Source organism: Cryptotermes secundus, unplaced genomic scaffold (assembly GCF_002891405.2).
Source record: "Cryptotermes secundus unplaced genomic scaffold, Csec_1.0 scaffold391, whole genome shotgun sequence".
Taxonomy (NCBI): domain Eukaryota; kingdom Metazoa; phylum Arthropoda; class Insecta; order Blattodea; family Kalotermitidae; genus Cryptotermes; species Cryptotermes secundus.
In genome coordinates, this window is record NW_019737394.1 from 607,541 (window position 1) to 625,034 (window position 17,494).

General features: G+C 43.3%; 1 protein-coding gene across 4 annotated transcripts in view; it reads right to left on the reverse strand.

The window, feature by feature from the left end:
- Nucleotides 1-213: 213 nt before the first annotated feature.
- The window catches only part of LOC111870337 (receptor-type guanylate cyclase Gyc76C), a 240,603-nt gene continuing 223,322 nt past the window's right edge, over nt 214-17,494 (reverse strand). For 2 of the 4 annotated variants that reach the window (XM_033753784.1, XM_033753785.1), the window contains exon 20: nt 4,729-5,208. In XM_033753784.1, coding sequence (XP_033609675.1) covers nt 5,017-5,208 — 192 coding nt within the window. In that variant the 3' untranslated portion in view covers nt 4,729-5,016. Of the gene's footprint in view, nt 1,771-2,642; nt 2,742-4,727; nt 5,209-17,494 lie in introns of those variants that run through there. The other 2 variants (XM_033753787.1, XM_033753786.1) reach the window with 2 other exon arrangements.

Here is a 17,494-nt window from a genome sequence, read left to right on the forward strand (position 1 = left end):
TTTATCAGTACACAGATCAGGAAAATGTAAGGTTATGTGAACAAGCGTCATTATAATACTTACATGGTCTGCTGAGCAAGTCGCCATCTTGTCGGTGTGTTTACATTCTTTAGAGCAGAGACTGTATCTACTTTTGGAGCCAGTGCAATGATGATTAGTTCGTGAGTGAGTCTTGGTGTCGCTTCCGCGAAATAGTTCATATCAACCTTTGTGCTCCGACAATTTATTATATAACTTGAGGAGTCTACATTAAAACCAAATTTATATATGGGGTTCAGAAAAAAATAATTCCCTGTGATCATTTACAGTTCTTTATTCATATTATTCAGCCTCTCAGCATTTGAATGCAGAGATTCTGATACGGATAGATCACGCTCCTTCTCTCTCTATCCACATTCGTTCTCAATTATCACCAATCGCAAAATTTCATGCTTTTATTAAGTTTATCACTTGTTTCGTCGTCTGGAACACATGTGTGTGTGGCTACATGTTTTTCTGCAACACAACCACCATCATAATAACCAATGAGTCTCACAAACAGACCGTCTATTTCACACGATAGGCTCGAAGGACTTCAGTGAAAGTGGGTATGTTAGTTATGCCATGTGGAAACGATTAAGTAACTTTGGAATATGGAACACTCTTCCGTTTTAACGCCGTGAACTTCGTTCTCTCCTGCACACAAAACTTCATATTTACTGCATTAAAACACTAGGCGTTTTCGCAGGAATAACACTGATTGTCACGTGCTGACAGCTAAACCAACCAGTATCGGTCAGGCCTCGCTATTGTTACTGTACATGAATGCAGTAACTATCTGTGTTGTATCGTTGGGCTTACGACAGCGAAATTTTGGTATTTTGGATCTAACTAGAAAAATACATGATAATAAATAATATGAAAACACTTTTAAATAGTTTTTGATAACACGATCGGTGGCACGACAACTTGGAATGAAAATAATATGGCATGTTCGAGATGGAATCTATCTCGCAACATCGCAATATATAGCTCTGACTCTGTTCACGCCAGTTACTCGCCGTCTTTCTCTTATTAGTTCTGACGTAACACCACTGCAGTTCTGCTAGACGGGTGTCTCTATGTCTGTAACGTCACCAGCTTCACCAGTAACCTCCAGTAACGGTTTGTTCAGCTCATCAATGAGGAAACTTCCTTCATCGCTTTGGGCAACTGAGGTAGAATATATGGGATTGACGCTGCCACTTCCTGGGCTCGCGGGTGCCGAACTGCAGACCGTGGGAAATAATACCGGAAAACTATTGTTCTTAGAGTTAACACTTGAAGGCAGCACCTTGATGCAGGGGCAGGACGTGCTGCAACGTTCAGCGTCCAAGAGATGCGGTGCAGTCTTCTTGCAGGGACTGTTATCTGCAATAGCTTCCAGCATTGGGTCCCTTTGGTAACGATGGAGTTCCAACAAATTTCCGCTGGCGAACCGAAGTCGTTTTGGTGATTCTAGGCTGGAGCACCGCGCTAGGGGCGGACACGCAGAGCTCTTGCTCTTGAGAGAGCTGCGAGGCCCCACACCACACAGATATCCGTTGCTGTCGGGGAGTGTCCGGGTCTTAAGCCCGACACGAGCCCTCTCCTCGGCGCGACGTTGTCGGTGCACAGGATCCTCTCCCAATAGCCAAAAGGTGCGCTGCTCTCCCTTGCCTTTTAAGGGGACCAGACCACGCTCTGCTAGCGTGTAGCCTCCCACTTGGTCCAGCAGTGCCTTGCAGTCCGAGCTGCAGTGGATCTTCAGCGCTGCACAGAAGCACGTTACACGTTACTACTGTGCCATACCTTGAATGGGCAACCTTATGGAAGAAAAGTTTTGTGTTCAACAGGAAATTTGGCTTGGTTATTTTGGTGCCAACTGTAAGTTAAAATATACTGTAGTAACTTCCTAAGGTTGAAGTAATTATTTGGATCATTATTTGAAATTGATGCGACTTCAAAGAAATTTAGATTAAGTTTAAGCAAGCATGAAACTGGGATCTCCTTGAACTAGACTTTATAAGACACTCTACAGAGGCTACAGGCAGTCTAATGAAGTGGTAATAGGGCCATGAATGAATAAGGGGCTGGAAGGAAATGTTGTTATACATTTCAAAGTAATGCCAAGAAACATGGTCATTTTTCTTGCCAAATCGGGACAACAGAATGCGCCATAAGCACTCTATCCGACTGGACGAGGCATGAAGGTCGGAAAGCATGATTCTTTCGAGTTTATTTCTCGGACAGTATCTCAGAAAGTATGCTGAAATTTTAAACGTTTAACATAATTTCTTTAGATAATAGTAAAAAAAACTTATCGCTTCAAAATACGCTTTAGAAGCTAATAGATAAGAAAGTTAATGTGTCTTGAGCCGAAATGAAATTTGTCCGAAAAGTGTACTTAATTTCGGGCAGTAAAGTACGGGAGGATAGTCACACCAATACGTCTTCTCTATTTTGCGTTATGTACTTCTGATAAACAAGAGAGTAATTTGTGATCATGCATTGATTGCAAGTAAAAACTTTCGTTTCGGAATATAAAATTTGCTCTTGAACATATGCGTACTTGCCTGACCAGATCTCTGTCATAATCTAACACGTGTGCGGTACTCATGTGGAATCACATGTGTGGTACTCACGTATGCCACTTGACTCCATGCGGCTGGCAGTGTTCACTGTGTCCCCGAACAAACAATAGCGAGGCATCTTGAGGCCCACGACGCCTGCGCACACGGGACCTGAAGACAGTGGTAGTCGTTATCCGTAAACAGTAAGATTAACAAACGCTCTGTCTATTGCACTGGATTTATTTTGGTTTTATATTTACTACTTTTAATTAGTCATTATCCACTGTAGATATTTCCTGAAGACGTGTGAATTTTTGAGCGTGCAAGAAATGTGGTCTGCTACACTCTCGGGAACTTACCTCAAACGGATATTAGGGTAAAGGCGTCGGTTTACTTTTAGCTGAGAGCGAAATTTTGCGTTAGTGAGTATATAGCTGTGTTATAAAAATACGTTAGTTTTATGATGTCGCTTGTGCTAAGCAAACTAATGCGCAAGATAGAAGATAGATTAGTGGAATACCATCAGATGTCCTGCATGAGACTACATGAAAATGAGTAGATTTCGTGGCAATTAACGACTAATATATTGTCACGTGTAGGCAGGTACGTGTGACGAAAACATTGGGTTCTAGTTCGTGTGATTGGATTTATTATCACTTCGGTTACAAGTTCTCTTTTAATTACAGTTAATGCAGCGCTATCGCTGATTTACACACTTTCTAGCCCATGGTTGCACACGCACTAGGATTCCCAGTCTTCACTGGTCGTCTCCTGGCAACGGATCTCAACACAGAAACTAGCACTTAAAATCACTTGAAGTCTTCTTGTTTTCAATCACAATTCACCAAGGACATGCTCCATTCTCGTCCTTTTACTATCCAGTGCGTTGTACTCTCCTGGATTCTTTTCCGTGACGGCCTCGTGTCCTTCACTCATTGCTTCTCAGCTACGACTGACTGCAAACGACCTTCACTGTCCCCTATAAATCCGACACGGACACGATAGAAAACATACATTATTTTAGACGTGTTTACAACTCTGTTATTTAGCACTGAGCATGGCGCGGACGACACTGAAATTAAGTAATTTGATAGCTATCTCGCCAGTCCGTTGGCGCGCTTATTGCTGTCTTGCAACGAGGTATAAACATTCATCCTATTGATGCGTGACCTAGCAACGGATTGTTCACCAAGCATTTATTTCACGGGAGTTTGTTTACCAACCCATTGCGTAGCAATTGGTGTACATGTAACGTTGTTCCCTCCTTAAGACTATTCGTCCCGAATAACCTGCAAGCATACCGCCTGTTCTTCCTTTCCGAAGTTTCTGCTTGGTGTCATCTCACTTCCCGTTGCTCGGGTTTTTCTTCTGCGGTGGCGGCTCTCCAACCGCTATCACCGCTGGCTCCCTAAGGCCAGCTAGTCCCGAATGGTTGTCTTATAAGTTTCCAGTTAGTCCAGGTTCTCGCCATTATCCAAAGGTTTTCCTTGTTTCCGACTGCGGGGGCAAAATTATTCCGAGTGGCCAGTGTTCCCACATTCCCGGCTTTTCTTATGCTGACGCTGCTAGTAGGCTTTCCTTCCGTTTTGGAGGGTGCCGACCCCTCCAGAAGGTCTAGTTCCTAATTTTCTGCAACCCAACAGTAGACCTCGCAATTCGCGAGACTATTAATGAGACTTACTACGGTGACAAGATCAGACCACCAGACGGCGAGCGTTTGTCTGGGCTAATGACTCCTTCTGCTATCGGCAGTTACAGCAACAGTCTGTGAGGAATGTTGGGCCTGCTCAGCGGTGTTGCCAGGTTTTCTTGACCGTTGAACAGACACTATTTATCCAAATCTTGTCTCCAGTCACAATAACGTGACAGCTTACCAGAATGGATGCCAATGCGAAGCATCAGGCTGTCGGTGGGTCGATGCCGGATTCGGAACAACTTCACGGCCTCTAGCAGCTGGAGCGACATGGAAGCGATCTCTCCTGCGTGCTGTATCCCGTTGCGGATAGGTAACCCACTCACCTGCACAACACAACAAGAAACGTGAAGTATACTGTGCCTGAAATATCAATGGGCTTACGTCACCAGATAGTAAGACATACCTTGATGTCATGATGAAACTGTTGCTAATTACCGNCCCGAGTGGCCAGTGTTCCAACATTCCCGGCTTTTCTTATGCTGACGCTGCTAGTAGGTTTTCCTTCCGTTTTGGAGGGGGCCGACCCCTCCACAAGGTCCAGTTCCTAATTTTCTGCAACCCAACAGTAGACCTCGCAATTCGCGAGACTATTAATGAGACTTACTACGGTGACAAGATCAGACCACCAGACGGCGAGCGTTTGTCTGGGCTAATGACTCCTTCTGCTATCGGCAGTTACAGCAACAGTCTGTGAGGAATGTTGGGCCTGCTCAGCGGTGTTGCCAGGTTTTCTTGACCGTTGAACAGACACTATTTATCCAAATCTTGTCTCCAGTCACAATAACGTGACAGCTTACCAGAATGGATGCCAATGCGAAGCATCAGGCTGTCGGTGGGTCGATGCCGGATTCGGAACAACTTCACGGCCTCCAGCAGCTGGAGCGACATGGAAGCGATCTCTCCTGCGTGCTGTATCCCGTTGCGGATAGGTAACCCACTCACCTGCACAACACAACAAGAAACGTGAAGTATACTGTGCCTGAAATATCAATGGGCTTACGTCACCAGATAGTAAGACATACCTTGATGTCATGATGAAACTGTTGCTAATTACCGTTGTTAGCACATAATTGGAGGCAAAATCCTTATACAGGGTGATCCAGGAGGAAAGCTCAGAATTCAGGGAGGTCATAGTATCGGCCATTCAAAGCAAAAATGTGTATATGTACGTGTCCTATACCGATGCTCTCTCATACATAGTATACATGAGAAACTACTGTGATGGTAAAAAGACCAAGCTACAGTTACGACACATTTATGTGCTCGGATCTCCTGAATACGAAAATGTAGGAATCTGTAGATCTGGTTTCCTGTGTCTGTGTGGGCGTTTGGAAGCACTTTATTCATATTTCGGTTTTGGTAGTTTGTCCATCATATGTCGGACCCATATAGACATGTGTCCCGGTCGGGTCCGAAAATAAGAATGACTGTGCTGTCGAGGACCAACAGCAAATTTGTCCCATGCGCTGTTCAGGTCGGTGGTCGGTGAATATATGTAATCTAGCTCTAAAAACATACGGGCCTTTCACAAATTCCCTCAAACAAGAAATGTCTATTTTCTCGAAAAAGGCTCATATGATTTTGATAAAATTTTGTGGGGATCTCACGATATATATATAGCCTCTTCAGGTGTATAATTCTACGTCACACTAAGGGTCCAGATGCAAGTGGGGGAAAGTATGTAAAATGTCTTCGTACCGATTTCTTGCGAATAATGTCTCAGTCGGTATAGCGACGGGGTACGGGCTGTACGGACCGAGTTCGAATGCCGGCAGTGCAAGATTTTTCTCTTCTGTACAGCGTCTGACCCGACTCTGGGGCCCACCAAGACTTCTATTCAATGAGTGCATGGGGACCCTTTCCCTGGTGTAAAGCGGCCGAGTCCTGGAGCTGACTACGTACTTCCATCTAGTGCCGAGTTCAAGAATAGTGGAGCTATATCTCCACTCTCCCATACGTTTTCATTGCATAGTGCTTAACTAATTAAGGACAGGGACAGCTTTACGTTATAAAGTACTTATTTCTTTTGTAAAGGATATTCTAGTGACATTTGTTGATGTACAAGTGAGCTCATTTACGTGGAAGACCAAATCCTGTCCCTGTTCGCTGTGTGCACATACTGACGTATATTTGCACAGTTTCTTGTGGGTAATTGAGAACATTTGTGTGTGACAAGTCTCGATATGCCCGGGAATTCCAGCAATGCCAACAGCTGAGAAGTTCTGATGACGTCAACGTCTATCTGCTGCTGCCATGGTGGTGCACAATTAATCATACAGGTCGCCTACAAATTATTTCTGCACAATATGAAGATTTATAAACAGATAAAATGAAAAGTTTCAACAGCGAATAATAGTTTGAATGAATGTAGTATGAGGGCTGGGCCATAAAAATCCGGTCCTTATACTGCGGCCTTCAATGATCTGTTGTGCTTCCCCTTTTGATCAACCTTTTTTCAATCCTATACTTCGAAAGAAATATAAGAATTTGTTTATGGGGGCGTTATAGTAGTCACTTGGGTCCATAAAGAACTGGCCCATGTGACGAAATCTTGAATAAGCTGTGGCCTCACAATCACACAGGATATATGTGGCTGATTCATCTTCTTCTAGGCACCTTCCGCAAGTGGGATCATCTGTCAAACCCAGTTTGAAAAGGGGTCTCTTTAGGTGGTAGTGTCCTGGGAAAGCCCTATCACCCATCGTAATTGGTCTCTGTTTAATTTCAACAGATCCTACGTTCTTCTGGCAGAGAACCTGGAGTCCCTCTGTCTGTCTGTGTCCAGTTACGGACAGTTTACATGAACTCGAACTGTTATCATGGCATTCATGTCGGCAAGTTTTAGCTGTAGAGATTATAGAGCAGAAATGATAAAACTGTCCATGTTAGGTGGGTCCCTTATCACCACGGCATGGCGCGTCCTCAGGTTGCAGCTGGAGGAGACGACCTCCAGTTGTGGAGGGGGGGCTGTGAATATACTGAATAAACAGTCGAGGACAGCTGAAAAAGGGTGGTCCTTAAGCTTGGGGTTTGGCTTGGGTCTAACAACTCCACACCGTAAAAATAAGCTTGTTACGAAAATTTGCAAGAAGCCTCGGACCTGGTCGGATTCCTTGGATAAACGACCCAAGCAAAAGAAAATGAACATGAGATTTGGTACTTGGAATGTTGGAAGCTTTTATAGGGGAGGTTTGTTCAGGGCAGTGGCGGCAGAAATCTCAAAATATAAGTTAGATTTAGCGGGAGTACAGGAGGTCAGACGGGATGGAGGTGGTATCGCACCAGCAGGAGACTATACATTTTCTATGGAAAGGGGAATGCGAATTATGAATTAGGTACAGGTTTTTTTCATACATAAGAGAATCGTATCAGCAATTAAGAGGGTACTCATCACTCATCAGTGATAGGATGTCATACATAATAAAGACATGACGTTAGAACCCGCCTATCGCGGTGGAAACTTCAGATTCTATCAGTTGCGGTGGTTACGGCGCTCCTCCAACTCGATTAGCACGGGTGCGAAACTTCGTCCCTCATATCAGAGAACGAACAGAGACTGGAGGTGTCTCAGAGCGGCATGCTAAGGGTATTATTTGGAACAAAGTGTGAGTAAGAAATAGGCGACAGAAGAAAACTGCCTGTTCGGAAGCTTCATAATGTACGCTTCTCATTAGATATTATTATTATTATTATTATTATTTTTCCTTGGTACTGCAGCCCCAGTGGGCCTAGGCCTACCTCCATGAACTTCTCCGTTCACTTCCGTTTTTCTAGATCTTACACATTCGGTAGGACTCCTTGGGCGGGTGATCAGCTCGTCGCAAGGCCTCTACTTGTATACAAACACAGAAAAACGCACACACACAACCTAAACATGCATACCCTGAGTGGGATTCGAACCCACGATCCTGGTTTTCAAGCGGGCGAAGACAATACATGCCTTAGAACGCTCGGCTACCGTGACCGGCATTAGATATAATTAGAATGTTAAAATCAAGGGGGGTGAGATGGGCAGGACATGAAGTACGCATAGGAGAGAAGTGGATATAAAATGCTGATAAGACAACCGGAATGAAAGAGACCGCTAGGAAGACCTAGGGGTAGACTGGATAGTATTAAATTGTATATTAAGGAAACAGGATTGAGAAACATAACCTGGAATAGCCCGGATCAGAACAGGGGCAAGTGGCGGGCTCTTGTAAACAAAGGTTCCCAAAAATTCTAGGTTTAATAAGATTCTAGAACTTTCTTGAGTAACTGAGCAACTCTTAGCTTATCAAGAAGGACTCAGCTCCATGGACATCCACAACTTAGAATGGCAGACAGAAGAGATGGAGAATTTGAGACGAGACGATCAGAGTGATCGCTCTGTAATAGTGACGTCACTGAGCATGCAACGACATTGAATAAGGGGCAACAGAACGTAAGTAAACACCAATTTGCAAGCACGGCGTTTGTCCGTCCGTCATTCCAGGCTCTCGTTAATTTGGTTACGGCGATAACTCCACACAGTTCGAGGTTAAAGTGTACTGAATGTCTATTGGGTAATCATTGCCGTGATTCTGCCGAAAGCTCTGCACAAGTCAACTCAAGTAGCAAAGCTTCCGTGCTGCACTGTTTCAATATCTGTCATATCATGTCTCTCGGTTCTTCCAAGCAGATATTGTGGCGGTGTCCTAAATTAGGTCACGAATGCCTTATTGCACATCCTTCCGAATTCATTATTGTTTAATCACCCAATAATTTGGTGCTATATATCCTGAAAGCGTCGTTATACATACTAACTAACTTCGTGGAGCTGAGTCTTGAGAAGTCGCCAGTTGTGCAACTATTCAAGAACTTCACAGCATTTTATGGAACCCGAAGGTTCATTACCGTGTTTACAAGAGCCCTCCACTGGTCCCTATCCTGAGCCAGATCAATCCAGTCTATACAACCACATCCTCTTTCTCTAAAGTCCATTTTAATATTATCCACCCACCTACGTCTTGGTCTTCCTAGTGGTTCTTTCCTTCTGGCTTTCCCACTAATATAATATAATTCGTGCTACATGCCCTGCCCACCCCATCTTCCTTGACTTGATCATTCTACTTGGCAAAGGGTACAAGTTATGAAGCTCCTCATTATGCAATTTTCTCCAACCTCCTGTCACTTCATCCCTCTTTGGTCCAAATATTCTCCCCAGCACCCTGTTCTCGAACACCCTCAGTCTATGTTCTTCCTTTAATCCCTTTTCACCACGGCATGATGCGTCCTCAGGTTGAGGTTGGAGGGAACGACTTCTTGACATAGAGGGTAGCTGCCAATACATTAAATATGAAATAAGCAGTCGCTGTTAGCCAATATGGGATGGTCTTCCAGTTTGGGGGGTAGGGCGTGGACCTAAGAACTCCTTACCTTGAAAAATTAGCTTATTACGAAATGTCACAAGAGACTTCGTTGAATAAACTACAAGTATCAATAAAGATAACACTTGAAAGAACATTCTCCGGGTATGTAAACGTCTGGATCAGTGTTGAAGAAAGCTGGGGAATTCATTTTTACGTGATTACATTTGAAACGCATGACGATTGAAGAACTTGGGACTAGTATTCATACAGCCTACTATACCCCAAATTTCCGTTGCGTTGTTTATAATTTCTCATAGCCTGTGTCATTGTCCTTCATGCAGATGTAAAATTGCTGTCGTAAAGCTAGTCGCATTGTGCAGTTACGCTACTTTAGGGCTTCGCGCTATATTTCTTATAGGCCTATATATATTGTGGCGTGCAGCCTAAAAACCAGAATATCTGAGCGGGCGTCCATTGCTAGACAACGGCTCAGTAGTTATGTTTCTCATATAACGGGGCACGCGGTAGCGTAGTTGGTTGAGGGGCTATGCTACAAGCCGGAAAGTCCGGGTTGAAGTCTCAATTGACCTAATCCTTCCAGCCGCACGTTGGCCCTGGGGTTCACTCAGCCTCTAACAGAAATGAGTGCTAGGAAATAATTAAATAATTTTCCTGGGGAGTAAAGCGCGACCGGCGCGTAAGGCTGACAACCTTACCGCCATCTTTGAGCCGATTGTATAGATAATGTGGGACCCTCAATGTCTCACAACCCTATGGGCCTTCAAGGCCCGATAAAGGGATAGCTTTACTTACTTTTTTATATAAGGAACAGTGAATGTATTGCTGTGTAGGCGTCAACTGTAAATGCAAGGACACGTACATTGGCGGACGTTACCAGGGGAATGAAAGCCAGGGCTACTGCAGTTCCCGCTGCAACGGATACACTAGCTAACACGGGAAACGAAATCTTTCAAGAAGGTGTCTTCTAGTCCGTCCGACTTTAGAAGATAAGAGACCAGACAAGACCAGAGATCAGAGGATCGCAATGAGACTTGGACTTGGAGATCAGAGGACAGAGAGGTCCGTGTTGAGGCGGATTCGAATACTTCCACCGAGACTCTGCGAGTCGTAGGAGGCGACGAAAAGGGAAGTCTCAAATTTGAGACAGTAATATATGGTCTCGAGTCCAAGAGTCTCCCACCCGAGAAAGACTGCGCTGGCAAGGATCAGCAACATATAAAAAAGACAGACCCGTCCTCTCGTCAGCGATGGCGTCCACAATAAGACCGTAACTATCAAACAGTAATAAATATCTGGTCTCAAGCCCCAGATGGGTGCTTTATGCCAAGACAAACTGGCCGACTGACCGTCGGTCGTAAAATGAGACTCAGACGACATGGAAAAGAGTCCCGTGTGGAGGCGGGGTCGAATACCTACACCGTAGCCCTGAGAGTCGTAGGAATCGACGAAAAGGGAAGTCTCGAATCTGAGACAGTAAAATACGATCACGAGTCACATTGGACTCGGACCCAAAAATGACTGCACTAGCAAGGGCCAGCAGCAATTGTAAACGACAGACCCGTCCTCTCGTCAGAGAGAGCGCCCCACGTCACCAAACCCACAACTGTCTGACAGTAATAAAAATAAACCCCAGATGGGTGCTATATTCCAAGACAGACTGACCGACTGACCGTCGGTTGTAACATAAGAGTCAGATTCAGATCAGAGAAGACCGGTGAGGAGGTCAGATCAGAGGAGACGAGAGAAGATCAGATCAGAGGAAACCAGCTCAACCAAGAACCGGAAGACGAAACGTGAGAGGCGACGGACAAGTCAGGTCCCATCGTCTGCAAGACGGTATTTTCGAGTGAATGTAGTTGCAACTGTAAACGAATTATCCAATAAAACAGCTTCGTCTAATCCGGAACCCATTAATTTCTTGTTGCGTTACCGGGACAAGTGACAATATACACGTACGAGATATACATATCTAGACAGACAGACAGATACCTAGACAGTTAGTTAGATAGATAGACAGACAGACAGATAGACAGGGAGAGAGTGGAGGAAATCATATCCAGGTTCGAATACTCTCTGAAAACAAAAGTATGTAGCATTTGCATCGTCTGCTCGAATCCACTTAAACTTTGGTACTGTGTTTAGGCTGTCGGTGTGCGGATTCCACTAGAGGGCCAAGTGTACAGGGCTTTTAATATTAAAGCTGACGACATGTATAGCTACACGGCTGTTTGGAGGGGGTAAAACTGATGACTATGTTCAAACTTTACTACGAGGCAGACAAGGACGAGTAATTATTCTGGATCGATTTTTGGTAAAGAGATTATCAGAAACTCTGCCATAAACTTGAAACGGTATAAATGAGATTAAACTGGTTTAAGATGCTCTTTAATTACGGATTTTATTATGTTATGATAGCGAACTGTCGGCTTAATTAAATCTATGCAGTTAGTTAAGTGATCTCAGGTAAATAAATCCGTGCAGCAAAGTTCTTATCGAGAAGCTAACATTCGGTCAGCCAGTCACGGAATCTTCTTTTTATGAAAGTGGTAGGTTCATTAGCATATTAATAAAAGCCGGCCACTGAAATGTATTGTGCATATAGACCTGTTGCTAGGCAACTCCCACTGAATAAACAGCGTTGCTATGCAGCGGCCCGCGCGCAACGATGAAAGTACTCTCTGCAGCGTTTTTTTCTATGTGGTCCGCTCAGAGGCTGTATTACTCGACAGAGCGAGTTAAGTTCAGTTAGTCGAGTTAAGGAAGTGGAGCGAGTTGTTTGATGGGTGAGTGAGAGGGTGAGTGAGTTAGAGAACTGCTGCGTTTCAGCCGCTGTGAGCTGTTGCTGTGAGAAGCTCGTAGTTGAGGCCGGGGATAGTTTGGGAACCCAGAGTAAGGGGAAAGTCCGCCGTTAGAAGCCGTTACCAGACAACGAGTGGTGCAGATACAGCAGACTGAGAAGACCTAGTATGTGCTGTCGTGAACTGCTGAGTGTGTGAATTAGCAGTAGTGCTATAGATACTTGTAGTTACGTTCTGTAAGGGTTCAATAAATCCAATTATCAATCCAAACCCCGTCTGTAGTCACTCAAATCACGTAAGAGTGTCTTGTGTCATTTGAATGCATTTTACCTTTTAAACTCCTGTTTCTCTGAGATGTAAGATAGTTCTCACACATATGCCAAAGTCCCACATACATCATCTTCACTCTAAGTTTACCAAATAAAATTGTGTAAGCATTTTTCATTTCTACCATACGTCAGCTATCCAGTTTCCGAGGTGTAATAAGGTTTGGTGTAAAGTACAAATTATTTTCAATTCTGAAGTGTTCTGTCTATGTTGCATTGCACTCAGGATTATGTATCTGGGCCTTGTATGATGTCTGACATCCAGAAACAGCACGATGTTTCGGGAATTTGATTTGTCTCCATCTTCAGGTGAAAGTATGGGAGGCTCCTACTCAGTTGCGTCCATCAGAAAGAAATAATTTCAGCCACTTGAGGATGGAATAGATCCAGTTCCCGAAGTGTTTCTTTTGTATATTGGAATATGGATAAAGTCTAAGAACTCAATAAGCAAGTTCACAAATTATTGTATTCCTCAGTGTTTTTAATTAGTTCTACATTATTATGTACAACAGTTTATTAAAATTTAAAAAGAGCTAGTCATTTTTAAAGTTTTCAAGACACGTTTCGACGGAAGTGGTCATCTTCAGGCGTTAAAAAATTTGTGAATGAGGAAACTGCTGTCTTTCTGCTTTATGTTTAGTTGTTGGTTGATACATGGTTCCCCTAGTGAGCATGTGTGTTCCTCCCTGCTGTGTTATGTTCCCTCTTGTATCTTGTTCCTTTTCTTGACATGCCTAATAGAGGAAACATATATCAACAAATAAACATCTTTTGAAAAGGAACATGTTACCATGAGGAACATAACACAGCAAGGAGGAATACACACATGCTCACTAGGGGGAACATATATCAACAAATAAATATCAAAGCAGAAAGACAGCAGTTTCCTCAACCACAACTTTTAACACCTGATGATGACCACTTCCATGGAAACATGTTCTGAAAACTTTAAAAGTGACTGGCTTTTATTAAGTTTTAATAAATCGTTGCACATAATACTGTAGAACTAATTACAAACAGGACATGAGAAGTGCAACAAGATGCTACAATATAATATTATTGTATTCCTCACTGTGTTACAGATTTATTCTTGTGTTATTTAATATTTATTTAATTCAAATATTCTCCTTGGCCCTCTGCTTTTAGTTTTAGTTTATGTGCTTCCCTCAGAGCCAAAGACCATGTTTCATACCAGTTTATAACAAGTCATTTACGAAGAAAACAACTACTTAAAGAAACGCACTACTAAGCACTGAAGCACTGTGGACAAAAGGAAGAAATTGCATAGGAGCCTGGTGCCATGTTTCAGTGGAAACTTTTCTGACTTTACTATCTTGCGTGGAGTCTAGTTGAATAATATGAGCCGATATATTTAGTACAAATCCTGTTTTTAAGCAAAAAAAAAATTAAAGTCCATCTGCTCTCTAATATAGTGTGCATCATGCCTTGTATAGACAACCCTATGTAAGAGAAACCCTTTTATGTGTGTCTGAATATGTGAATCAAAGCGAGATGAAATGATGGGTGGTTGGAGAAAACAATGAGGATGAGATGGGCAGGGCACATAGCCCGAATTGGATAGAGGAATGCATATAGGATTTTGGTGAGAAAGCCAGAGGAAAAGAGACCACTAGGAAGACCAAGGTATGTGGGTGAATAACATTAAAATGGATCTTAGAGAAATAGGCTGAAGTGATATAGACTGGATTGATCTGGCTTAGGATAGGGACCAGTAGAGGGTTCTTGTGTACATGGTAATGAGCTTTCAGGTTCTGTAAAATACTGGAAAATTCTTGAGTAGCTGAGCGACTGGCGGCTTTTCAAGTCTCAGAGCTCCATGGAATTAGTAAGTTGGCCTATTTTCTCTATCCCTTTCATTACAAAGTTCGGTCCCTGAACTCCCATAAAGCAAGTCCTTCTTTCAACTAAACTACCACTGCTAGAGTTTAGGTTCTCACAACGGTTAAGTATGAAGCGAATTATCCTCTGAGATGTAATGCCACCCAGTTCAGTATAAGTCCTTCGATGTTTAGGAGGAAAATATGCTTCCACCTTCAGAGTCAAATAGTAAGCTAAACAAGAGACAGAATGCTGTTCACCCCACTTGTTGCCATCTGCTTCTTGCTGTTTCCTTGCNGATGCCACCCAGTTCAGTATAAGTTCTTCGATGTTTAGGAGGAAAATATGCTTCCACATTCAGAGTCAAATAGTAAGCTAAACAAGAGCTGTTCACCCCACTTGTTGCCATCTGCTTCTTGCTGTTTCCTTGCTTGGCTTATCCTTTGGCCTTGAACATGCATGACAAACATTTCCCCAAATGGAGGTGGACTTCTACTAAACTATATGGTGCCTCATCCCAGAAGACAGCGCTCTTCATTATTTGATTAGGTATTAGAGGATTGAAGCAAACCAGCAACCAAAACAATTTTTTTGACCATATTAATTTTTTTTTTTCAAACTTACTACTGGTGTCTCTAGAGCTCAAGATTAGTCAGAATTACATTCAGGAAACAAGTATAGACTTCTGATGGTGGAATTAATGAAGATTAAGCCATGTTTTCAGCCAGCACAATAGGCCACATTCCATCTGGCAACAAAGTGGTTATTCTTTGTGTATGGTTATACCACAACATCAGTTCTGGTTGTACCAGTGATTTCCTTGTTTTTCACAGTTAAGAACTGAGTGTAGGTGTGCAGGAACTCCTTCCAAAATTGATGCCATCAAAGGTTGTACTGACAGGTATAGTTCCTGACTTGTGGTGGAAGCTTACCAAGAATAAAGATGAATATAAGCTTTAGTCAGGCATTATCATACTTTATTCTCAACCATAAGGTATGTGGTGCTATGGCAGCCATGTTATTATTAATAACAGAAAATTAAAAGTACAGGAGATGTTGACATCTAGTGGGATAATACAGGCAAATGGACACATGACAATGATGTAACCATAAGCCTGTCTTTCTTTATAAAATGAAGTGGACTCTTAGTTATCCAACAGGAATTAACTGAATTGCACATAACATTTTGCAGTCCCTAATGAAACCAAAGATGGTTGCTTTTCATGAACTGAGAGCAAAGAGACACTTAACAGGAACACTGAAATAAAATATACAAACATTATCTGAAAGTTGAACTCCACAAACTAAGCAGAGAATGCAAGGTTTTCCTATTAACACTTTAATGCTGGGCCTCCATTGTCACCACAGATTGAGGCTCAAGTTACTTTTGGAAGTGTCATATTGCATTATGTTCAGGCCGTGGATGTTCACATGCAGCCAGTGTGATTAAATTATATTTCCGCATGACAGTGTGGAAAATCGATTATCCAAGATCAGGGTTTCCATAATTCGAGCCTCAAAATAGTAACAGCAGCTCTCTTCTGCATCCTTCCGAATTCAGTCTCCACAGATTGCCCTAACTTTTGATATCACATAACCCAGGTTGTGAGATACCATTATACAGACCAAGAATCAACCAAAAAAGTACCGCAGAAACTGGTAATTTTTTGTTTTATTATTTTCTGTCACTGCAATGAGACATATGGATATACAACATTTTCATAATTTTAACAACATATTTACATATACCTGTGTTGGTCTGCTAGTATCCTTATATTGGCCAGTGTTTACATATTGCTGAAACTCCAGTATTCCAATATGTTACCACTCGCCAATGCAGGAACACAAGTAGAACAATACAGGTGTGGGATGTTGAATCTAGTGGCATGGAGAGACAAGCACGTAAAACCGTAATAAACATTTATAGCTGTTAGAATGAATGTTACAGAGGAGCAGGGAAGCAGAGCGTGCCTGATGAATACCGGCGAAACACCTTTCGTAGCGGGCTAGCCTGCGATAGTGAAGATATTGATGATATTGTTATTCCAGAGAAGGGCCTTTCGTCGGAAGCCGGGCGCCTGCTAGATGCCGGCCGAAGCTCTCTTTGCTGCGGACTAGCCAGCGCTAGTGTCGGTGTTCGTCCTAACAGCAGTCCGCTGATTGCGAGCCAGAGGGATACCGGGATACCCGGTGCTAGTGGCGGCGAAGCTCCTTTAGCGGCTGGCTGGCCTGATGACCGTTGGCGATCGCTGCCGGAGTCGGCTGCGGTGCGGCCACTAGTAGACTCGATGTTGCGGTGTTCTCTTGAAGCAAGCGTATTTGTGACTGATGCTGGCGTCAAATCAAAGTCAAAGTCACATTGCGACTGACAGTCGGTCAGTCTGTCTTGGTGTCGAGCCCCAGGTGGGGCTCATGGCCAGATGTTTCTTCTTATATGAAAGTTACTGTCCTATTTTTGGGCGCCCTCTCTGACGAGAGGTCGGGTCTGTCATTTGTCAGTCATAGCCTGTAGTACTGAGTCCATTGTCAGTATGTACACGTATTTACAAATTTAATCTTAATTCCTACTTCTATGTACAATATACAGAGTGTCCCAGGAAGAATGTGTCAGACTTCGGAAGGGTGTCCCTTATGTTAAAGTATGACGATATGACCCAAAACACCTATGTCCAAAGTTGAACGGTTACGGAGATAATGGCCCGAGAACGTGCGGTCTTCTGGCGGGTCCACGCACTGTACCTGTCAGCTGACAAGTCTTATCTCTATTTGTCCTTGAGTGTGGTGATTCACACTGGCCGTAAGCTTATGTGCTACCTTCAGGGTACGTTGCGACCGCGTTGTGAATGGTTGGTAAATTAGTTGTGCGAAGTTGCTGAAATGCCTTTTGTGTTTTCACACGTGGAATATTGTGATA